General features: G+C 44.5%; 1 protein-coding gene across 1 annotated transcript in view; it reads left to right on the plus strand.

Annotated features, from left to right (window-relative positions):
* Positions 1-527: 527 nt before the first annotated feature.
* The window catches only part of atp7b (ATPase copper transporting beta), an 80,842-nt gene continuing 56,557 nt past the window's right edge, over positions 528-24,812 (plus strand). Inside the window, exons 1-2 of the mRNA XM_078222334.1 lie at positions 528-880; positions 16,077-17,313. Coding sequence (XP_078078460.1) covers positions 620-880; positions 16,077-17,313 — 1,498 coding nt within the window. The 5' untranslated portion in view covers positions 528-619. The remainder of the gene's footprint in view (positions 881-16,076; positions 17,314-24,812) is intronic.

Genomic DNA, 24,812 nt, shown 5'->3' on the forward strand with positions numbered 1-24,812 from the left:
AGGATAAATGAAAAACAATTTTCGTGCTGCTTTCTGACACAAAATCTGTTGATTTAATTCAGATGATTTCAACTCAGTTTGACAATGCTTACAGTATTGGGTTGAAATTGAGCTAAAAGTTAGAATTTTCATCGCGAAAGAGTAAGTACCTGAAACGTGGATGGGCCAAAAATTGGTAAAGAGGGGGGCATTTGTAAAACAAGCAAGTCTGTTCAAAAATGAGCACAGCAGTGCCAATGGCAGTCTCCCCTGATTTCACAAGTTCACAATGTTTACTAATAGCAACGCTAACATTACAAACGAAGGGAAATTTGCGCAAGGCTTTTCACTCCTCGTCTGTAATAGATACAGTGAACTAACTGCTTTCAGTTTGGTGTGCCGTGCGCAAAGATTATTGGTGCGGCAAAAAGTTCACTGAACTGCAAAGAGTGCATGAGAAGAAGTTGTTAGCCAATGTTTGGAGTGGGTGTAGCACCGTGTGCAGTTTAACCATTGAGAACTAAATAATTGTTCCTCTGTTTACCTGGGCTTCACAGCACAATTCAACCTTGTCAAATGCCATTGTGATACTGAAAGTTTTGTGTGTCAGGATAGTTTTGTGTTCTTGGACTATCTTACCATGAGGCGATTTAAAAGAGAAACCCCACGGAGTGGAGTTCATAATAAAGTGGAGCCAGACAGCGCGGATTCAGATCTGAATGGTGATGGCCTCTTATCCCTGGGTTCTGGAAATAAAAGTCACTCACTTGCCAGTATGCACACCCCATGGACTGTCAGTGATAATATGGAACACAAGAACGATAGCAACTTCCTTCAGTGTGAAGGAGGCGAAGTTTTACAGAAATGTAATTCTGGCAAGAAGGAGACAAATGCTGATCAGGTTAGTACAAGAGTGAATTTCAGTCAGAATGTTCATTCAATGAGGATTACCCACAACAAAAGTTCAGAAATTATAAATGATTGGGTAGTTCATCAGTGTGATCTGAACTTGACATCCAGGTCGATCTTTGTACAAAGAGAATTTCTTTAAACAGAGTAGTTCCACTTCGATTGAATGGTGAGTTCATGCTCTAGTGTCACAATGCAGTTGATGGTACTTTAACAAGTATTTTAACGCATAGGAGGAATTTTAATAGTAAAAATAAAGTAAAAGTTTATTTATTAGTCACAAGTAGGCTCACATTAACACTGCAATGAAGTTACTGTGAAAGTCCCCAAGTCGCCACATTCCGGTGCCTGTTCGGGTACACTGAGGGAGAATTTAACATGGCCAAAGCACCTAACCAGCACATCTTTCGGATTGTGGGAGGAAACCGGAGTACTCGGAGAAAACCACATGGGGAGAACATGCAAACTCCATACAGACAGTGACCTGAACCGGGAATTGAACCTGGGTCCCTGGTGTCGTCAACAGCAGTGCTAACCACTGTGCCCTCAACCTGATTGTACAAAGAATCAGTAGAATTACTGTAGTTTGCCCACAGCACTGAACACTTGCTGAACTTTTTAGCTACTACATTTGAAATGGTTTAAAGTCATCCATTTGGTAAAGGAAAATACTTTGTGCTATATTGGCTGTTACTTATTAATGCCATTGCCCTTTTTCCAAGGGGATGGAGTGGTCAAAGGTTCACTGGTATTGGTAACTGAAAGCCAGAACATTTCAGTAACATAACTCACAGTGCACTTGAATATTCTATCGGCTGAATTTTGTGTCACCCCAGCCCCTTCCACCACCCTCCCACTCCCCACCGAATTGAGGTGTGGGAGTGAAGCTTGAAAAAAAAACGGTGCCAGCTGCCATGCCAGTATTGGGCTATTGTTCCTGCCGCCAGCTATTTTGGAGAAAGTGGATTCAGGGCCTGGGAAGGCTACCCACCCCAGCGGGGCTGGCAAACAGTTAAGCTCATTTAAGAGCCTTTTTAAAGATGGATTTTCCAGTCATCCCCCAGTTTCCCGAGGACATGAGATTGGGGGTTGGAATGGGAGGCAATTCAACTGGTGGCAATTCAACTGCCTGCCTGGTTGGGGTACAGCCAAAGATCATCACGTATAGTGTTCCCCTACAAATGTGGCTGCCTTTGTATTTTTTTATTAATTTTTTCTAAGTGGCCTCGAGGACATCTTCTTGTTGAGGTGCCCTCCTGGTAATTTACCTTGTGGTTGGGTACTTCTTTGACCCGCCTCTGCTCTTAATTAGACTGGGAATCCACCTCCATGCCAATTATGTGCTCACCCACTGAGGCAGGTTTTTGACTCAAAACAAATGGCTTCTGTTTCTGATCTCAGTAGTGAAAGTTCAGCTTTCTATTTCTGTCAACTCTTAATTTAGTTATAAATATAATGACTATCCTCTAAATCTTTTATGGATCAAATTATGGCAGCTGGATGACCGGACCTATCATTCGTAATTGCTGCTGAAGGTGTCAAACCAGACGCAAATGGCTTAAAGAGCACTGATGTCTTTGGAAAGATTGAAGTATGATTAGAAGGGCACCTTTTATGTTTGCCTGGTGATTATTTTCATCTTTTGTTTCATAGGAAGGCTTGTTGACTCACAATGGGTGGTTGACTTGGAACTGGGTGAAGGGCTGCATCAAACTGTAGAGTTTAACTCTTTGGGCCCTGTTTTACCATTTTGATTCTAAGTGCTGGGTGGACTTGAAACTGGGAGTGTTTCAACTCCCACCCCCCCCACCCCCAACACTGATCTCAAGCAGAGAGCCATCAGACGCTCAGCACTTACCTCCTTACTAACTGGAGCGTCTGAATCAGACTTTTGTAGAGTATGTCTGTTCCGCGCTGATTCTGGATGGGCAAACGCGGTGGTAAAGGGGGAAGTGCCGGTAAGGTTGATCATGCAGCCCATTAAATCAATTTAAATGCATGCAAATGCATTAAAATGGCCGTTGGGCCTGTTTCGGGTGCGGTCTCGATCGCGGCCATTTTCGGGCCTTGGTAAAGGGGGAACCGGCGCGGAGGTGGGTGCAAATCGCGCTACTCGCCTCACACCCGACTTTACCAAGTTTTCACGCCCATAAACGGGCGCAACTTGATGGTAAAATCGGGCCCTTTGGTTTATGGCAGAGACAAGTAATTGTATTTGTATTTCCAAGATTCCCCAGTTTTTTGTTTTGGTTTTGCCCTCATAATCTTTGATGTTCAAATAGATCTTTTGATAGCATTAAGACTACTCAAATGTAATAAAACAATTCAAATATAGTAACAACATAGGAATATAAGAAATGGGAGTGGACCATTTAGCCTTTTGTGCCGGGTCTGCCATTTAATACAATCATAGCTGATTTGCAATTCAATTCTACCTTCCCGCACTATCCGCATTTCTCTTAATTCCCCTAATATCCAAAAAATATCGATCTGTGTCTTGAACAATTTCAATGACTAACCATCCACAGCCCATTGGGGTACAGAATTCCAAAGATCTATAATTGTTTGAGAAAACACAGCCAGAATTCACCGGTCGTTCACACCCCGCTGCTGCCGCCAGCGAGGATGGAGAATTTGGCGCTCAGCAAACCTCCTTTTGCTGCAGCGGGACTGGAGAATTCCACTGGCATGAATGGCCAGAGAATCCCATCCCATATTTCCCCATCTCATTCCAAATGGCTGTATTACTGTAACAAATTAATTTTGTAAACTACCAATAAATAAAGCACTAACTTCCAAAAAATTAAACATATTTAAACAATATATCTATCCATCTTAGAACCAGTCATCTGTTTTCCGTTTTAAACATTTTTTTACATGGAAATCACAACATAGAAACAGACTGTCTTGATGACTCTCCAGGAATAGCAGTCCGAATCTTTTGCATTCATCCTTCACCCATATCCATTTATTTCACTTCCCTTCAAACAGCAATCTAATCTCTGCAACATCTTTTCTTTAAATGGTGACCGGGGACACATGGAACATAGGAGCAGGAGTAGATAATTTGGCCCTTCAGCATGCTCAACCATAAGATAAGACCATGGCTAATCTGGCTGTGGTCTTAACTGCACTTTCCTATCTGCCCCCGATAACCTTCAACTCCCTTCTCTATCCAAAATCAATCTAACTCAGCCTTGAATAAATTCAATTACTCAGCCTCCACTGCTTCCTGGGGAAGAAAACTCCAGAGACCTCTGGGAGAAATAAATTCTCCTCATCTCCATCTCAAATGAGAGACCTCTTATTATTAGACGGTGTCCCCTGTTTCAAGAGGAAACACTTGGTATCTACCCTGTCAAGTCAGCTTTCTAGAGATCATGGTGCCCTGAACGAAAATAAATAAAAGTTAAAGCAAAGGACTTGGGGAACTGCTTCAGTATCTGCAGAGTTGTGAATGGTGCTGAACATTGTGCAATCATCAGCGAACATCCCCACTTCTGATCTTATGATGAAGCAGCTGAAGATGGTTGGGCCTAGGACATTCCCCCGAAGAACTCGTGCAGTGATATCCTGGAGCTGAGATGCTTAACCTCCAAAAACCACAACCATTTTTCTTTGTGCCAAGTATGATTCCAACCAGCGAGAGTTTTGCCTCAGATTTCCATTGACACCAGTTTTGTTAGGGCTCCTTGATGCCAACTCAGTCAAATGTTGTCTTGATGTCAAGGGCAGTCACTCTCACCTCACCTTTAGAATTCAGTTATATTGTCCATTCTTGAACCAAGGCTGTAATGAGGTCAGGAGCTGAGTGACCCTGGTGGAACCTAAACTGAGCATCAGTGAGCAGATTATTGCTAACAAGTGCTGTTTGATAGCACTGTTGATGACCCCTTTCATCACTTTACTGATGATGGAGAGTAGACACATATGGCGGTAATTGGCTGGGTTGGATTTCTCCTGTTTTGGGATACAGCACATACCTGGACAATTTTCCACATTGCCAGGTACATGTCAGTGTTGTAGCTACACTGGAACAGTTTGGCTAGGAGCACAGCAAGTTCTGGAGCACAAGTTTTTAGTATTATTGTTGGAATATTGTCAGGACCCATAGCCTTTGCAATATCCAGTACCTTCAGCTCTTCCTTGATATCCCATGAAGTGAATCGAATTGGCTGAAGACTCGTATCTGTGAGGCTGGGGCTACGGAGGAGGTCAAGATGGATGTTCCACTCGGCATTTCTGGCTGAAGATTGTTGCAAGTGCCTCCGCCTATCTTTTGTGCTGATGTGCTGAGAGTCCCCATCATTGAGGATGGGGACAGTTGTGGAGCCTCCACCTTCAGTGAGTTGTTCAATTGTCCACCACCATTCACGGCTCGATGTGGCAGGGTTACAGAGTTTAGATCTGATCCGCTGATTGTGGAACCACCTAGCCAGTGATGCCCACATTCCGTGAAAGAATACATTTTTAAAAAATTATCAAAATCCTCTTTCAGCTCCTTTCAATCCTCTGAATTTCTTACAATTTCGCCTATTTTAGAATCATCTGCAAATTTGGACCTTATGCTCTCTATCCAAATCATTCTGTACGTGGCAAATGGAGATAACTAAATTATTCCTTAATATCCCTTGATTTATATTTACTCTGGACCTCTCTTTTTCTATACATCAGTCCCCTCTGCAGCATGTAATCCTAATTTTATTCCTTTCTTCAATAAACATTCTTTTTAAATCACTATTTTTCTCCAGTTGTTCTAACAGTATTGTCTCCTCGAGGCGTAGTGTTCCACACATTTCCACACACTCTGTGAAACCTTGTGTAGAGGGATGTTATTCATCCGCGAGCATTGGTGGTGGGTATCAGCAGGTTGATTTTGATTTGATTTATTATTGTCACATGTATTAGTATACAGTGAAAAGTGTTGTTTCTTGCGTGCTATATAGACAAACATACCGTTCATAGAGAAGGAAACGAGAGAGTGGAGAATGTAGTGTTACAGTCATAGCCGGGATGCAGAGAAAGATCAACTTAATGCAAGGTTCTGAATCCAACTTTTAATGGGAAAGAGGATATCACAACTGAGACTGATTATCTGAACTTCCCTCCTTCCACCTGAGAGAGACTATAGCCCACTGTAGCAATCTTTATACTGATTTGCTGAAATCCACAAACACAATATGTGTCCAAACTGAAAATATAAAACTGGACGTATGGCCCAGCTTTCATTCAATACATTTCCTGAATGAATGGGTGCACTTTGACGTATTTTTAAATGATTAGAGTACTTCCTTCTTCTTTTTTCCAGCTTCCACCGAATATGCCAGCCATTAGCATGTCACACTGCCAGTCACCCTTTCCTGTGCTCTGTCACAATGTCTACAACATGTCTGAAAAATTCAGCCTCAGTTGTTTTGATTCAAATCATCCCCAAATACACTAAACAGAAGGAATTTGGTGAGGAGGTGCACCCTGAATAAGATAACTGCTAAAAGGACAATTTTAGGCAAATTAGTTGGGAAGTAAAAGCACCAGGGCTGATGGGATGCAACCTAGGATCCCAAGGAGGAGGCAGAAGCAAATTGCTAAGACTTCAGAATTACAAGGCCTTTACTGAGTGTGACCCGGAATGGCATTTTTAAAGAAAGGCGATAGAGATAATCTGGGTTACTACAGATGATAAGTAGTCGATCTGTGGCAGGAATAAAATGATCTTGTTTTTAGAAAATAATTAGAAACAATCAGCATGGATTTGAAAAGGATGATTACGTATGACAGAGTTCAGAAGGGTTTGAGGATGCAAACGGAGGAAATGCAGTGGAAGTAATGCCAACTTTAAAGATTATATTGGATAGGTGGTTGAATGCAAAATGCACAAAGGAACAGGGCGGTAAAATGTGGTTAACATTATTTACTTGTGTGGGTTGGATAAATTGTTACACAAGCTGGTTGGGCTGAATGACCTGTCTCTGAGTAGTGTGTATTTATTACATGCATTTGTAAACCTATGCAATTCCATACATACACAAATGCAAGCAATTTGAGCACATTGGCAAAATACCACACAGACACAATTTATCATAAAGTGGACTCATACAAGCAAATCAACAAAGTTGTGCAGTTACAAAGTTGTGAAACATGGGTCTTGTATTGGCTCAGTCTAGCATCTTTTCGACGTTCTTAACAGTAAATGCCCATGCTGTCAAACTTGGTCAAATGCCCTATAGCCAAAAATGTTTGGACTGATAATGATTAGGCTGGAAACAAGGTATGCTGTAAGGTTGCTGCACCTGTTTCATTTGAGATTTTTTCCTTTAAGAACTATTCATGAATTGTCATACTTTTATGTAACAATTTGCCATTTCTGCTTCAGTAGACTTAGAGAAACTTAACCCTGAGTAAATGATTTTTTTTGCATACATTCAGAAGGAACAGAATCTCGTGATTTTTTTAAACTGAGTTTCAGCCTATAATCGGCCCTGAAAAGGTTTAGTCAATAGCCACAAGTGAGTTAGTGCTGAAGTACTACTGGGAAGTAAAGGCATTCATTGTAAGAAATAATCTTTTGAAAAGTGACCAGGTGCTGACAAATTGGTTTGAAGTGAGAATGACTTCATTGGCCACTTCCTTTAGAAATGCTTGAGGAACTGAGCTATTTAAAAATAATTTAACCTCATGTATTAGAAAAATTTGTACATTCATACAGCCCTTCATTGATTATCATCTAATAGCCTCAATCTTACTTCTTTTGACATTTAATAATAGCATACTATAAATTTAAATCTGAGGACTGCACCTTTTTCAGTGTACAATTAACTTTAAGATCTTGTGAAAGCAGCAACTCATCTTGAGTAACATACAATTAAAGTATTAAGTAATACCGCATGTTTAGGTTCCATCTCCGCCTCTCCAGTCCACAGAAATAATACGTTTTATTGTTCCTCCAAATGGTAAAATCTCAGGAAAGCGGCAGCTGTGGTAGTCCATGTTTTAAGCCGACCAGCTGCTCACACAAACTTCACAACTCACCCTCTGGGCGGGATTTTCTGGTCACTCTCGCCCCCAAAACCGGAAAGTCCCGCCCAAGGTCAACAGACCTTTGCATGGTCCACCACCCGCCCGCTACGATTCCCGTGCCAGGCGGGGTGGGAAAATTCCAGTCTTTATCTTTGTCATTTGGTTTTGCTTTTGTCTTTTTTGTCCCAGTGGAGTTCCTTTCCTGTTTCACAGTGGTGTAGTGTGAAACTTTGAGATACAGTAGCTCTAAGAAAATGTGTTGGCCATATCATTTCCAAATCTATTGTTGCATTAGTTCCCTATGTATTAATTATTTGAGTCCCCAAAAATCAGTAAACTATACTTCTTCAGTGGAAAATATTCATGCCAATAAGTTGCAGGCACTTTATTTTGAACTGTGTGGTATTTTGAATCATTAGTCTTTAGAGTAGCTAGAATTTCATTATGCAACATATTACAAGTTGAGTGTTCATTATCCAAAATCCTCTGGGCTGATCGCGTTTTGGATTTCAGATAATTTTGGTTTTCAGATATGGCATAATTTAATCTTGAAAAGTGTGAGGTGATACAATTTGGAAGAAGTAATTGACAACGAAGTATTCAATGAACGACATGACACTAAGAAGTTCTGTGGAACAAAGGGACTTTGGCATGTTTGTCCATAGATCTCTGAAGGCTGAAGGGCATAAGAACATAAGAAATAGGAGCAGGAGTAGGCCATCTAGCCCCTCGAGCCTGCCCCGCCATTCAATAAGATCATGGCTGATCTGAAGTGGATCAGTTCCACTTACCCGCCTGATCCCTATAACCCCTAATTCCCTTACCGATCAGGAATCCATCTATCCGTGATTTAAACATATTCAACGAGGTAGCCTCCACCACTTCAGTGGGCAGAGAATTCCAGAGATTCACCACCCTCTGAGAGAAGAAGTTCCTCCTCAACTCTGTCCTAAACTGACCCCCCTTTATTTTGAGGCTGTGCCCTCTAGTTCTAGTTTCCTTTCTAAGTGGAAAGAATCTCTCCATCTCTACCCTATCCAGCCCCTTCATTATCTTATAGGTCTCTATAAGATCCCCCCTCAGCCTTCTAAATTCCAACGAATACAAACCCAATCTGCTCAGTCTCTCCTCATGATCAACAGCATGTTGCAACAGCATGTAAATCAGGTGGTGAAAAAGGCAAATCGATCGAGGCACAGATTACAAAAGCAGAGAAGTCGTGTTGGAATTGTATAGAACTTTGATGAGGCCACAGCTAGAGTACTATGTGCTGTTCTGATCACCACATTATAGGAAAGACATGATTGCACTGCAGGGGCTATAGAGGAGATTCACCAGGATGCTGCCTGGGATGGAAAATTTAAGTTATGAAGAGAGGTTGGAAAGGTTTGGGTTGTTTTCATTGGAGCAGAGAAGACTGAGGGGTGACCTGATCGAGGTGGGCTAGATTATGAGGGGCATGAATAGAGTGGATAAGGAGCAGCTGTTCCTCTTAGTTGAAGGGTCAGTCACGCGGGGACACAAGTTCAAGGTGAGCGGCAGGATATTTAGGGGGAATGTGAGGAAAATCTTTTTAACTCAGAGGGTGGTGACAGTCTGGAATGTGCTGCCTGGGAGGGTGATAGTGGCAGGTTGCCTCACATCCTTTAAAAAGTACCTTGGTGAGCACTTGACACGTCATCACATTCAAGGCTATGGGCCAAATGCTGGTAAATGGGATTGGGGGGAGGTCAGGTGTTTCTCGCGTGTCGGTACAGACTCGATGGGTCGAAGGGCCTCTTCTGCACTGTATGATGCATAAGAAAGCATTCTTTCTTACATTCTGTGTGGAATGGAACATGGTTCCACTTTGTGTAGCTGGAATCAGGCAGACCAATTATGTGAAATAACTCCAAGCCCAGCAGAACAAATTTAATAGTATGAGCACTTAGTAATATTAAGTTTACAATCAATTGACACCAAGGCATACTCTATAGTATTTTTTAAAGGAGAACTTTGTTTTTTCACCAGCAGCAGCGATGCCAAGGTTTGTGAAGTTCGCAGAAAAGTGAAAGTGTGGAAACTGATTCTGAAAATACTGTTGAAAATCTTATAATCTCATAATAAAAATCACAGAAAGCAATCCCTGAAAAACACAGAAAATCTGTAAACTTTATTCATTAGTCACAAGACAGGCTTACATTAACACTGCAATCAAGTTACTGTGAAATTCTCCTAGTTGCCACACTCTGGTACCTGTTCGGGTCAATGCAATTAACCAGCACGTCTTTCGGACTGTGGGAGGAAACCGGAGCACCCGGAGGAAACCCACCCAGACACAGGGAGAATGTGCAAACTCCACACAGACAGTGGCCCAAGTCGGGAATCAAACCCGGGTCTCTAGCGCTGTGAGGCAGTAGTGCTAAACACTATGCCACTGTGCTGCCCACAATTCTATGTAAAATATGGTAATGCTATGTAATAAAATTGGCATCCGATTCATTAAAATCACCATAAAGCAGCAGTCCTGACATTGGGTAATGTCATTGTATATGAAACTTGAACAAAATACATTACAGCTTAATTGCCTTTTATAAAAGAATGCATCTTGTTAGAGTAATTTTAGAAGCATTTAATAGATCTGAGTGACAAATCACGAGAGAAATTATAGTTCAGCTTTTGGATGCAAATCAGAGGTGCAAACCCCAGGGGATCTGCCATTATCTGAGAATCAGTGCATTCTAATTATTCCTAATTATATGCATAACAAAAAATAAGGAATTACAATTCTGATTTTCCCATCAATCTCTGTTTAACCATTTGAGAACTAGTTGCTTTCATTAATATGGTTTAAAAAATAGACAGTTGCGAGTCTGTTTTCTTTCACTCACCGATGTAAGCATTAGGCTTTTATTGCCCGACATGAAATTCCCTGTGGTATTGTATGGGTCATCTCCTTGAACCACTGGCGTATAGTAGTTTGACTGACTTGTTAGGCCACTTGAGAGGGCAGTTCAGAGTCAACCATATTAATGTGAGACTGGAGCCACATATAGATCAGACAAGGTAACGACACAAGGCTTCTTTCCTTAAAGGACATTACTGAACTAGTGGGCTTTATGTTACAACAATCTGACAATTTCATTTCACTTTTGCTAATAGCAGAATTTTTTTTATTTCTAGATATTGTTGAACTGAATTCAAATTCTCAAACTGTGACGATGAGATCTGAACTAGATGCTACGTTACTAGATCATTCACATAATCACTAAAGTACCCTTTGCGGTTACATTGCATTAATGCTAGTTTATGCTAGTCAAAATTTGCCAAATGAGCTTTTTGTAGAGACAATGGGAAAATTATTGAGCTGATTTTATACAAGGTGGCAGTGAGCCAGGAAGGCATTTTGCGTCAATGTTGCACAGATCAGTTCTCACAAGGTAATTGCGAGGTCATTAATTTAGATAATTTTGTGTTCTAGTGCGAATTGGATCACGAAATATAAGTGCACAGGAAAAACAGTAATTTTTTTTCGAGAAATGTCTGTACTTCCAGGTTGAAAGTACATCCACTTTGTGCTGTTTTTCTTTAGCTCTTCATATATATTTTTAATGTATCACGACCTAGCAATAACTAAGCTGTCAACACTAAGGAATTATTATACTGGATTGCATGTACAGATAATTAGATAAACCAGAATGTAACTATCCTTGTGCTACTAGGATTAGTTTTGAGTGCCAATTTTGTAGCATTGAATCAGCAGGTCATGGGTTCAAGTCCCGCTCCTGGATATGAGACACAATCAAAGCTGACACTTCAGTGCAGTGCAGAGCGAGTGTTGCATTGTTAGAGATGCTACATCTTTCAGATGAGACATTAAATAGTGTCTGCCTGTTCAGATGAACATAAAATATCCCATGGCGCTATTCAAAGAGAAGGAGTGTTCTTTCAAAATCCTGATCAACATTCATCTCTCACTCAACATCAGTTTACTGTTTGAAGGACAATGCTGAGCACAAATAAAGTGGCACAGTTACCTGCAAAGCAAGTGACCACACTTCAAGGAAAACAATCTGGTAGAGTTTGGGATGTCCTGCAGTTATGAAAGATGCTATATAAATGCAAGCTCTTTCATTCTTTGTTAGCACAACAGAAACCAAATTCTCCTTGGTACATACATGGTGTTAGTGATCAATCAACTATATCTATCAAACCCAAAGAAGCAGAATAGGTTTTTGTGCACATGCACACACGAATACTAGATCAGTAGACTTCCTTCAAAAATAGTCCAACTCAATAGATACTTTTAAAAAGGAGTTGTAAAATTGTTTGATTATGAAAAGCATCAGAGGGCATGAATGTAGACAATTACCGCCTTAATTAGTGTGTGTGAAACCTTGCAGATCTGCAGAAATATATTACCTTGGGGACTAAGTATTTCGTGTTTCATGTCTATGTTTTATGAGATTAACAGTGACACTAATACTCTAATGCACTATATTAAAACTCTTAATTTATGCTTAAACACTTATAGACCATGGTCGTAATTTGACCTCTTGTGACAAATGTGAAGTGATTTTGCTCCAAGATTTACTTGGAGTAAAACTATGGTATAAGTGCACTCTAGACACATAATTTCCTTCCCTAAATTTGTTGTAATATGAATGAACTGACAGCACAAATAGTAGCAGGCGGATACAACGTGGTGGGGATTACTGAAATGTGGTTACAAGAGAATGTCCAAGGATATTCAGTATTCCGGGAAGGACAGATGACAAGGAATAGGAGATGGAGTTGCTCTCTTGGTTAGGGATGACACCAAGGCTGTATTCAGAAATGACAATGGCATTGGAGGCCAAAATGTTGAGTCAGCCTGGGTAAAAATAAGAAGGAAAGAAAAACATTGCTAGGAGTAATGTACAGGCCCCCGAACAGTACTTTCAAAGTAGGGCATTGTATAAATTAGGAAATGAGGAGAGTTTGTGAAAAGGACACAGCGGTAATTATGGGTGATTTTAACATACATATTGACTGGATTAATCAACTTGGCAGCCTTGAGGAAGGATTCATAGTGTATCAAGGACTGTGTCTTAGAGCAGCATGTTATGGAGCCAACGAGAGAACTGGCTATTTTAGATTTGGTATTATTTAATGAGGAAGGATTGATTAATGTCCTTGTAGTTAAGGATCCACTTGGAAGGAGTGATCACAGCATGACAGAATTTCAAATTCAGATTGGAAGTGAGAGGATAGAATCACATACTTGAGTTTTAGCATTGGGCAAGAATAATTACGCAGGCCTCAGGAAAGAGTTGGCCCAAGTGGGTGGCACGGTGGCACAGTGGTTAGCACTGCTACCTCGCAGCGCCAGAGTCCCAGGTTCAATTCCGGCCTTGGGTCACTGCCTGTGTGGAGTTTGCACATTCTCCCTGTGTTTTCATGGGTTTCTTCCGGGTGCTCTGGTTTCCTCCCATACTCCAAAGGTGTGCGGGTTAGGTTGATTGGCCATGCTAAATTGACCCTAGTGTCAGGGGATTAGCAGGGTAAATGTGTGGGTTTCCGGGAATAGAGCCTGGGTGGGATTGTGGTTGGTACAGGCTCGATGGGCCGAATGGCCTCCTTCTGTACTTAAAGACATCTCAACTAAGGTATATTTCTACGTGGAAGAGGAACTGCAAAAGGGTGAAAAATCATCCATGGCATAATAAGGAAATCAAGGATAACATAAGGGCAAAAACGAAGGCATATAATACTGCTAAAGTTAGTGGCAGCGTGAAGGATTGGAAGAACTTCAAACACCAACAAAATGTGACTAAGTACAATATCAAAAATGCTAAAATGGCTTGGATGGAGGATTGGCTCACTGACAGAAAGCAGAGCGTTGGGATAAATGGTCCTTCTCCAGTTGGCAATCTGTAACTCGTGGGGTCCCGCAGGGTTCAGTTCTTGGACTATAACTATTTACAATCTACATCAATGATTTCCAAGCAGGGACAGAGTGTAACATAGCGAAAATTGCTGAAGACATGAAAATAGGCGGGAAAGCAGGCTGCAATGAGAAGATAAAAAGTTTACAAATGGATATTGACAGGGGAATGGGCTAGAGTCTGGCAGATGAAGTTTAATGTGGATAAATGCAAGGTTATCCATTTTGGCTGGAAAAATAAAAGGGCAAATTATTATTTAAATGGGAAACAGATTCAAAAGGCGCCTGTGCAGAGGGATCTGGGTGTCCTTGTGCATGAGTCTCAGAAAGTGAGTATGCAGGTGCAGAATGTTATAAGGAAGGCAAAAGAAATCTTGGCATTTATTGCAAAGGGTCTAGAGTATAAAAGTAGAGAAGTGTTGTTACAATTGTATAATTGTATTGGTGAGATCACACTTGAAGTATTGTGTTCAGTTTTGGTCTCCTTCTTTGAGGATGCGGTGGCACTGGAAGCAGTTCAGTAGAGGTTCACTAGATTGATTCCAGGTTTGAAGGGGCTGTCGTCTGAGGAGCGATGAGTAGCTTGGGTTTGTACTCGCTAGAGTGCAGAAGAATGAGGCGGGATTATATATATAATAATTAACAGGATTGATAAAGTAAATGTTAACCAAATGTTCCTCCTTCTAGGACACGTGGTCATAGTTGTAGAGTAAGAGGGGGACATTCAAGACAGAGATAAGGAGAAGCTACTTCTCACAGAGGGTTGTGAATCTATGTAACTCATTGCCCCAGAGTGCAGTGGATGCAGATTCAAGAAAGAGATAGATAAATATTTGATCAAAAGCGGGATAAAGGGCTCTGGGGAAAAGTCAGGGAAGTGGAGTTAGGATGAGATGGATGTCAGCGATTGTGATATAGAATGGTGGAGCGGGCTGAATTGCCTACTCTCACTCCTAATTCCTATGTTCCTAATGTTGTGGCATTTAAGTCTGCAAGGCAATCTGTTTAAAAGAGGAATAAAACCACTCAGTTCAAATACAGATCATAGAAACCCATAGAAATCATAGAAACCCTACAGTGCAGAAGGAGGCCATTCGGCCCATCGAGTCTGCACCGACCACAATCCCACCCAGGCCCTACCCCCCACATATTTACCCGCTAATCCCTCTAACCTACGCATCTCAGGGGCAATTTTTTTTTAACCTGGCCAATCAACCTAACCCGCACATCTTTGGACTGTGGGAGGAAACCGGAGCACCCGGAGGAAACCCACGCAAACACGAGGAGAATGTGCAAACTCCACACAGACAGTGACCTGAGCCGGGAATCGAACCCGGGACCCTGGAGCTGTGAAGCAGCAGTGCTAACCACTGTGCTACCGTGCCGCCCCAATGATTTATTCAGATATATGTCTGATTAGCAGTCATTAATGGATTGACTATTACCTGTAATTCTGGTATAAAATCTTCACGTACACTAAGATCTATAAAGTCACCTTGCACATGCTAGATATTTTACAGAAGTATGGTACTGGGATAGTTCTCACGACAGGGCCATTTTTAAGCCTGTTTCATATGAATTATTTATTCAAAAGCGTATCAATCACAATTTTAAGGGGAGTATTTTAATATTCCCCTCCTCTCTGCCCCCAATTCAACCCTAGAGGAAATGATGTGCCAACAGTTTATTATTCTTGATCCTGCATCCCCACTATCCTAGCTAGCCTGATATCAAGCCCAGGAAAGCTGCCTGCCCCAAAGGAGCAAGGCCTGCTTTATGTAGCAAAGTCCCAATTGGAATGTGCACAATATTTTAACCATGGGGCTCACTGAGGGCTGCATGGTCCTGAATGTGTCAGTGAAAGCTAGTGGCAGTCAGGATCCTGGCTGCACAATGTTCAGGTAATCCAGTTTTGTTGCAAAGTTGGACTAGGAGGAAAAGAAATGTTGCTCTGCTGCCCTCCAATCTCAGAGTTTCCTGCTTTATCACTCCCGTGCTCCGTGCCACCACATCCCTTTTCCTTGCAATATCAGAAACCATTGTATGTCCGATCATGGTCTGAACTCCCACAAATTTTGACACCTGGCTTTGGGCAATAGTCAATGTCAGGATTGCTAAAGAGCCATCAGGAGTGAAAATCTCCTAGGGTCTGTTCCTCCAAGGTCAGATGGTTTGCCACTCACTTCTCCAACTTTTAAAAACAATTTCATTCAATCTTCTATTTTAAGATTTTTAAAATAACCTAAAACCATTTTCTTGTTTTCAGGTTCCTTTGGAGAAACACAATGGTATTCTCGTCTACAGTCCTGCAGAACAAAGTCCTGAATCTTTGCGGTTTGGCATTAATAATATTGGATTTGAAGCCAGCCTGAGTGAACTATTCCCTCTACCAGTTGGTATCAGCACTGCACATATCAATATTGTGGGCATGACTTGCCAATCATGTGTGCAGTCAATAGAGGGCCAGATTTCTAAACAGAAAGGTATTGTTAGCATTAAGGTGTCTCTCAAATATAATAACGCATTGGTAAAATATATACCGACAATAATCGGTGCCCAGCAGATATGTGAGGCGATTGATGACATGGGCTTTGAAGCATCCCTCACTAATCAAAATGGATCTTTGCTTGAGAGGAAAATTCCCCTACCAGTTGAAGTTACGGTGAAGATGAGAGTGGAAGGCATGACATGCTATTCGTGCATTAGCAAAATTGAAGGCAAAATTGGTAAACTGCAAGGTGTAAACCGAGTTAAGGTCTCCCTTAACAAACAGGAAGCAATTATTGTATACCAGCCTCGTGTGATTCAACCAGAAGAGCTTAAAAATCAAATCAATGACATGGGTTTTCAAGCCACGATCAAGAGCAGACCAGCTTCTCTGAAACTGGGTGTGATCAAACCTACTGAATCTCAAGATCAAATAAGAAATAAAACCTTGACGTCCAACAACAAAATGACAAGTGCGACCCACAACATTGTGTCAGTAGTTCTCCATGTGGAGGGAATGCGTTGCAAGTCTTGTGTTGCTAATATTGAAACAAATATCAAAGAGCTCCCAGGTGTACAGAGCATCATGGTGTCTTTGGAGAGCAAAAAGGCTAATGTGAAGTATGATTCAATCTTGACTAATCCAGCATCTTTAAAATTAGAGATTGAAGCTCTACCACCAGGGAACTTTAAAGTTTATCTTCCAACTGACATGGAAATGAAAAATGTGTCCTCATCATCAATTCCAGTTACACCCTTACTACATCAATCAAACTGTGATACTGAAACGCACTCACAAACCACAACCAGCATCGCAGTAATTAGTATTGGAGGAATGACATGTCATTCTTGTGTGCAATCTATAGAGAAGATGATCTCCCAAATGACAGGTGTAAAATTGATCAAAGTATCACTGGCCAAAGAGAAGGGGCTGATCCACTTTGACCCAGCACTGACCAACTCAGAGGAATTGAGAGCTGCCATAGACGAGATGGGATTTACTGCCTCTTTATCTGGTAGGGCAACTCTCCTTGTTTTCCTCCTCAACATTTGGAACAATATTCACATTGGGTGACAGAAACAAAGGTTTATGGAAAGAGGGGGTCATTTGGCCCATTGTGACGGTGCAATCTGAAAGAGGGCAATCTAGTCTAGTGCAACCTTTGAGATCTTGGTCCTGTAGGTTACAGCACCTCAAATAGATATCAAAGTGTTATATTCTAAATGTAATGAGAGTTTCCACTACTGCCACACTTTCTGGCAGTGAATTGCAGAGCCCCACCATATTCTGAACAAAGAACAAAGAAAATTACAGCACAGGAATAGGCCCTTCAGCCCTCCAAACCTGCACTGACCATGCTGTCCCATTGAACTAAAACCCCTTACCCTTCCAGGGACCACATCCCTCTATTCCCATTCTATTCATGTATTTGTCAAGACGCCCCTTAAAAGTCACTATTATATCTGCTTCCACTACCTCCCCGGCAGCAAGTTCCAGGCACCCACCACCCTCTGTGTAAAATACTTGCCTCGTACATCTTCTTTAAACCTTGCCCCACGCAGCTTAAACCTATGCCCCCAAGTAATTGACTCTTACACCCTGGGAAAAAGCTTCTGACTATCCACTCTGCCCATGCCCCTCATAATCTTGTAGACTTCTATCAGGTCACCCATCAACCTCTGTCGTTCCAGTGAGAACAAACCAAGTTTCTCCAACCTCTCCTCATAGCTAATGCTCTCCATACCAGGCAACATCCTGGTAAATCGCGTTGAAGAAATTACTCAACATCCTCTTAGTTCTTCTACCAGTTGGTCAGATCTGTGCCCCTGGCTAACGACCTCTCTGCCAACAGAAATAGATCCTTCCTATCCATTTTCAACCCCTCAATGTTGCATATCTCTATTTAATCTTCCCTCAGCCTCCTCTGTTACAAAAAAAACTCCTACCGATTGAATCTTTCTTCCTAGCTAAAATTATCTATTACCAGCAGTATCTTTGCAAATCTCTTCTCTGCCCTCTCTCATGTGATCACATCCTTCCTGTGGTATAGTGACCACAACCGCACACGGTGCTCTAACTGCGGTCTAACTCGTATTTATATAAATCTAGCATAGCCACTCTGCTCTGGTATTGTGGGCCCTGACTAGTAAAATATCCCATATGTTTCCTTGACCACTCTTGAATACCTTCTGAGATTCCTTTATTCTTTGACACCTCTAAGTATCTATCATTTATTCTGCATTTTCTTGAATTGTTTGTCTCCCCCAAATACACATTTCAATATTCTCTGGAATTAGTACTAGTTGACACTTCTATAGATTTAACTAATCCTTGATATCTTACTGCATTCTACAACTTTATTTTCTTGTTTTATAGTTTAATGGGATGTGGTCATCAGTAGGCTTGCGTTTATTGCCCATCCCGAATTGTCCTTGCGAAAGTGGTGGTGAACTGTCTTCTTGAATTGCTGCAGTCCATGTGTTGTAGTTACGGAGTTCCAGAGTTTTGACTCAATGACAGTGAAGGAACAGTGATATAGTTCCAAATCAGGATTGTTATAAACAAGAAGCTATTAACAAACCGAATAAATCCCTTCTATTAACTATTCTTTTCACTATTTAACGATTAACTGTCTAGAGTTCTACAGGACAACGTTCTGAGCAGACAGGGAGGAGTTGGTAGGTTAAAGGAACCGTGGTGCACGAAAGCTGTGCGGGACCTAGTCGAGAAGAAAAGGAAAACGCACAAAAGGTTCAGAGAGCTTGGCAAAGATAGGGATCTAGATGAGTATACGGCTTGTAAGAAGGGACTAAAGAAGGAAATTAGGAGAGCCAGAAGGGGTCACGAGAAGGCCTTGGCAGGTAGGATTAAAGAAAACCCTAAGGCGTTCTATAAATATGTGAAGAGTAAAAGGATGAGACGTGGAGGAATAGGGCCTATAAAAGGTGAAGGCGGGAAAATCTGTACGGAACCAGTAGAAATGGCAGAGGTGCTTAATGAGTATTTTGCCTCGGTTTTCACAGAGGAGAAGGACCTGGGTGGATGTACTGCGGGCTTGCAGTGGACTGAAAAGATTGAGTATGTGGAATTTAACAAAGAAGTTGTGCTGGAATCTTTGAATGGCATCAAGATAGATAAGTCGCCGGGTCCGGATGGGATGTACCCCAGGTTACTGTGGGAGGCGAGGAAAGAGATTGCAGAGCCTCTGGTGATGATCTTTGCGTCGTCGATGGAGACGGAAGAGGTGCCGGAGGATTGGAGGATTGCGGATGTGGTTCCTATTTTCAAGAAGGGGAATAGGGATAGCCCAGGAAATTACCAACCGGTGAGTCTAACCTCAATGGTTGGTAAGCTGATGGAGGAGATCCCGAGGGACAAGATTTATGAGCATTTAGAGAGGTTTAGTATGCTCAAGAATACTCAGCATGGCTTTGTCAAAGGCAGATTGTGCCTTACGAGCCTGGTGGAGTTCTTTGAAAATGTGACTAAACACATTGACGAAGGGAAAGCGGTAGATGTGGTTTATATGGATTTTAGCAAGGCGTTCGATAAGTTCCCCCATGCAAGGCTTCTAGAAAAAGTGAGAGGGCATGGGATCCAAGGGGCTGCTGCCCTGTGGATCCAGAACTGGCTTGCCCAAAGGAGGCAGAGAGTGTGTATAGATGGGTCTTTTTCTAAATGGAGGTCGGTCACCAGTGGTGTGCCCCAGGGATCTGTTCTGGGACCTTTGCTGTTTGTCATTGTCATAAATGACCTGGATGAGGAAGTGGAGGGATGGGTTGGTAAGTTTGCTGACGACACGAAGGTTGGTGGGGTTGTGGATAGTCTGGAGGGATGTCAGAAGTTACAGAGGGACATAGATAGGATGCAAGATTGGGCGGAGAAGTGGCAGATGGACTTCAACCCAGATAAATGCGTAGTGGTCCATTTTGACAGGTCAAATGGGATGAAGGAGTACAATATAATGGGAAAGACTCTTAGTACTGTAGAGGATCAGAAGGACCTTGGGGTCCGGGTCCATAGGACTCTAAAATCGGCCCCGCAGGTGGAGGAGGTGGTTAAGAAGGCGTATGGTGTGCTGGCCTTTTTCAATCGAGGGATTGAGTTTAGGAGTCCGGGGATAATGATGCAGCTATATAAGACCCTCGTCAGACCCCATTTGGAGTACTGTGCTCAGTTCTGGTCGCCTCATTACAGGAAGGATGTGGAAAAGATTGAAAGGGTGCAGAGGCGATTTACAAGGATGTTGCCTGGATTGAGTGGCATGCCTTATGAGGATAGGCTGAAGGAGCTTGGTCTTTTCTCCTTGGAGAGACGTAGGATGAGAGGAGACTTAATAGAGGTATATAAGATGTTGAGAGGCATAGATCGTGTGGACTCTCAGAGGCTTTTTCCCAGGGTGGAAATGGCTGCTACGAGAGGACACAGGTTTAAGGTGCTGGGGGTAGGTACAGGGGAAATGTTAGGGGGAAGTTTTTCACACAGAGGGTGATGAGCGAATGGAATCGGCTGCCGTCAGTGGTGGTGGAGGCAAACTCAACAGGGTCTTTTAAGACACTCCTGGATGAGTACATGGGACTTAATAGGATGGAGGGTTATAGGTAGGCCTAAAAGGTAGGGATATGTTCGGCACAACTTGTGGGGCCAAAGGGCCTGTTTTGTGCTGTAGTTTTTCTATGTTTCTAACTATTCTTGAATAAAACAAGATTCTAATGGTATGCTGTTCAAATAAATACAATTTCCACTCATTATCAAAATAGAATTTAGTCACTCTTTAAATTACAACTGGGTTTTGTGTCTTCTGGAATATTCTGAGCCTTCTCTGTTGATTTTTCTATCCTTTCTTCTTTGGTACCTTTGCTATCTAGATGGTGCTTTCTTTAAGACATAGATGATGCTATGAAAGCCAGTTGAGAGCTGTGAGCTGTTAGCTCTGGCAGGTGGCAGTTGTCCCACTGTCCCCTTCTTTTATACCCATGATAACATAACAATATTTCCCACAATAGGATTTGTCCTAGGTTGTCAAAACCATCAGATTTAAATTTAATAGGTTTTTGGTATCTAAGTGCCTGATTCAAATTGATTAGCTAAATTCAAAAGCCTGTTTTCTTAGTAAAACTGTTTCTTGGCCTTTGGAAACAAATGTTTCAGTTTGGGTTCTCTATGTACTTGCATTTTTAAATCTCTAAGCACAGAAAAAGCATAATCTTTTAATGGGACCACGCAATGCTTTTCCCCCCTAATATTTTACAATTTTACAAACAACAAATTCTAACTTCCTACCTCCCAATCTACAATTACTCCACCCAACTTCACAAGACGATGGTGAGTGACTTAGGGGAGAGCTTGCAGGTGATGTTCCCATGTATCTGCTATCCTTGTCCTGCTAGGGTGATTGATGGCTTGCAAGGTGCCGTCAAAGGATACTTGGTGAGTTGCGAGCTTTTTTTATTCATTCGTGGGACATGGGTGTCACTAGCTGGCTGATATTTGTTACCTATCCCTAGTTGCCCTTGGGGGGCAGTTGAGAGTCAACTATATTGGTGTGGCTCTAGAGCAGTGGTTCCCAAAGGGTGCAGCGCGCCACACTGGTGCGGCGAGAGAGGATGGCAAGTGTGGCCGGAAGATTCAAGGACAATCAAAGAAACATTTAAACATGGTTTAAACAAGCATTGTTTTATACTTTCCGGATGTCCCATGATCATATTATAAAGTAATTGTGTTCTATATTATGAATCAAGCACTGCTTGGAATTTTTTTTGGTTTTTGGATGTATTTCTTATCAATAAAAACTTGGTATGGTGCGAGCAAATTTTTATTCCGAAAGTGCGGCCCAGTGAAAAAAGTTTGGGAACCACTGCTCTAGAGTCACATGTAGGCCGGACCAGGTAAGGACGGCAAATTTCCTGCCCTAAAGGACATTAGTTTTTCCGATAATCCACAATGGTTTTATGGTCATCCTAAGATTCTTAATTCCAGGTTTTTAAAAATTTTATTCATATTCTACCATCTACCTTGGCCAGATTCGAAACTGGGCCCCCAGAACATTAGCTGAGGGGTATAAGTCTAACGATGATACCAATAGACCATCGCCTTGCCCCATCATCTCCCTGGAATCCCTCCTCACGCGGAACGCCTTCCCAACTGGCGGGATCTTTAAAACATGCGCAGAACGGCGCAGGCGCACTCGCGCCGCGCAATGCCGCCTGCGCAGTTGTGCGCGGCGCTGGGATTTCGCGCATGTGCAGAGCCGGCATCAGCAGGGCACAGGCGCCAACAGCAAGCGGCGCCGGGATTTCGCGCAGGTGCAGAGCCGGCAGTAGTGGGGCGCAGGCGCCGAAGGCGAACGTTGCTGAGGGATGGAAGCAGTGCGTGCTGACGGGGGTGTGTCAGGTGTAACGTTTGTGTTTGAGCGTGGGACAAAGTTCTGGAGAGCGGGCCGCGCGGCAGCATGGCGCAGGAGGAAGGATGGGGAGAGACGGGTTCGTGCAGACACAACTGAGTGGCCCGGGAAAAGAGAGATAGAGAGAGAGATAGACATGGACGATGAGTTAGAGCAATGCGCCCATCCCCCCAACCAGTCTGAGCCCCCCCCCCCATTCCCCACCCAGTCTCTGAGCCCCCCACCCAGTCTCTGGGCCCCCCCCCCCCCCCCCATTCCCCACCCAGTCTCTGAGCCCCCCCCCCCCATTCCCCACCCATTCCCCACCCATTCCCCACCCAGTCCCCACCCATTCCCCACCCAGTCTCTGAGCCCCCCCCCCCATTCCCCACCCAGTCTCTGAGCCCCCCCCCCCATTCCCCACCCAGTCTCTGAGCCCCCCCCCCATTCCCCACCCAGTCTCTGAGCCCCCCCCCATTCCCCACCCAGTCTCTGAGCCCCCCCCCCATTCCCCACCCAGTCTCTGAGCCCCCCCCCCATTCCCCACCCAGTCTCTGAGCCCCCCCCCATTCCCCACCCAGTCTCTGAGCCCCCCCCCATTCCCCACCCAGTCTCTGAGCCCCCCCCCATTCCCCACCCAGTCTCTGAGCCCCCCCCCATTCCCCACCCAGTCTCTGAGCCCCCCCCCATTCCCCACCCAGTCTCTGAGCCCCCCCCCATTCCCCACCCAGTCTCTGAGCCCCCCCCCCATTCCCCACCCAGTCTCTGAGCCCCCCCCCATTCCCCACCCAGTCTCTGAGCCCCCCCCCATTCCCCACCCAGTCTCTGAGCCCCCCCCCATTCCCCACCCAGTCTCTGAGCCCCCCCCCATTCCCCACCCAGTCTCTGAGCCCCCCCCATTCCCCACCCAGTCTCTGAGCCCCCCCCATTCCCCACCCAGTCTCTGAGCCCCCCCCATTCCCCACCCAGTCTCTGAGCCCCCCCCATTCCCCACCCAGTCTCTGAGCCCCCCCCCATTCCCCACCCAGTCTCTGAGCCCCCCCCCCATTCCCCACCCAGTCTCTGAGCCCCCCCCCCATTCCCCACCCAGTCTCTGAGCCCCCCCCCCCCATTCCCCACCCAGTCTCTGAGCCCCCCCCCCCATTCCCCACCCAGTCTCTGAGCCCCCCCCCCCATTCCCCACCCAGTCTCTGAGCCCCCCCCCCCATTCCCCACCCAGTCTCTGAGCCCCCCCCCCATTCCCCACCCAGTCTCTGAGCCCCCCCCCCATTCCCCACCCAGTCTCTGAGCCCCCCCCCCATTCCCCACCCAGTCTCTGAGCCCCCCCCCCATTCCCCACCCAGTCTCTGAGCCCCCCCCCATTCCCCACCCAGTCTCTGAGCCCCCCCCCCCATTCCCCACCCAGTCTCTGAGCCCCCCCCCATTCCCCACCCAGTCTCTGAGCCCCCCCCCCATTCCCCACCCAGTCTCTGAGCCCCCCCCCATTCCCCACCCAGTCTCTGAGCCCCCCCCCCATTCCCCACCCAGTCTCTGAGCCCCCCCCCCATTCCCCACCCAGTCTCTGAGCCCCCCCCCCCATTCCCCACCCAGTCTCTGAGCCCCCCCCCCCATTCCCCACCCAGTCTCTGAGCCCCCCCCCCATTCCCCACCCAGTCTCTGAGCCCCCCCCCCCATTCCCCACCCAGTCTCTGAGCCCCCCCCCCCATTCCCCACCCAGTCTCTGAGCCCCCCCCCCCATTCCCCACCCAGTCTCTGAGCCCCCCCCCCATTCCCCACCCAGTCTCTGAGCCCCCCCCCCATTCCCCACCCAGTCTCTGAGCCCCCCCCCCATTCCCCACCCAGTCTCTGAGCCCCCCCCCCCATTCCCCACCCAGTCTCTGAGCCCCCCCCCCATTCCCCACCCAGTCTCTGAGCCCCCCCCCCATTCCCCACCCAGTCTCTGAGCCCCCCCCCCATTCCCCACCCAGTCTCTGAGCCCCCCCCCCATTCCCCACCCAGTCTCTGAGCCCCCCCCCCATTCCCCACCCAGTCTCTGAGCCCCCCCCCCATTCCCCACCCAGTCTCTGAGCCCCCCCCCATTCCCCACCCAGTCTCTGAGCCCCCCCCCCATTCCCCACCCAGTCTCTGAGCCC

This window comes from Mustelus asterias, chromosome 10 (genome assembly GCF_964213995.1).
Source record: "Mustelus asterias chromosome 10, sMusAst1.hap1.1, whole genome shotgun sequence".
Taxonomy (NCBI): Eukaryota; Metazoa; Chordata; class Chondrichthyes; order Carcharhiniformes; family Triakidae; genus Mustelus; species Mustelus asterias.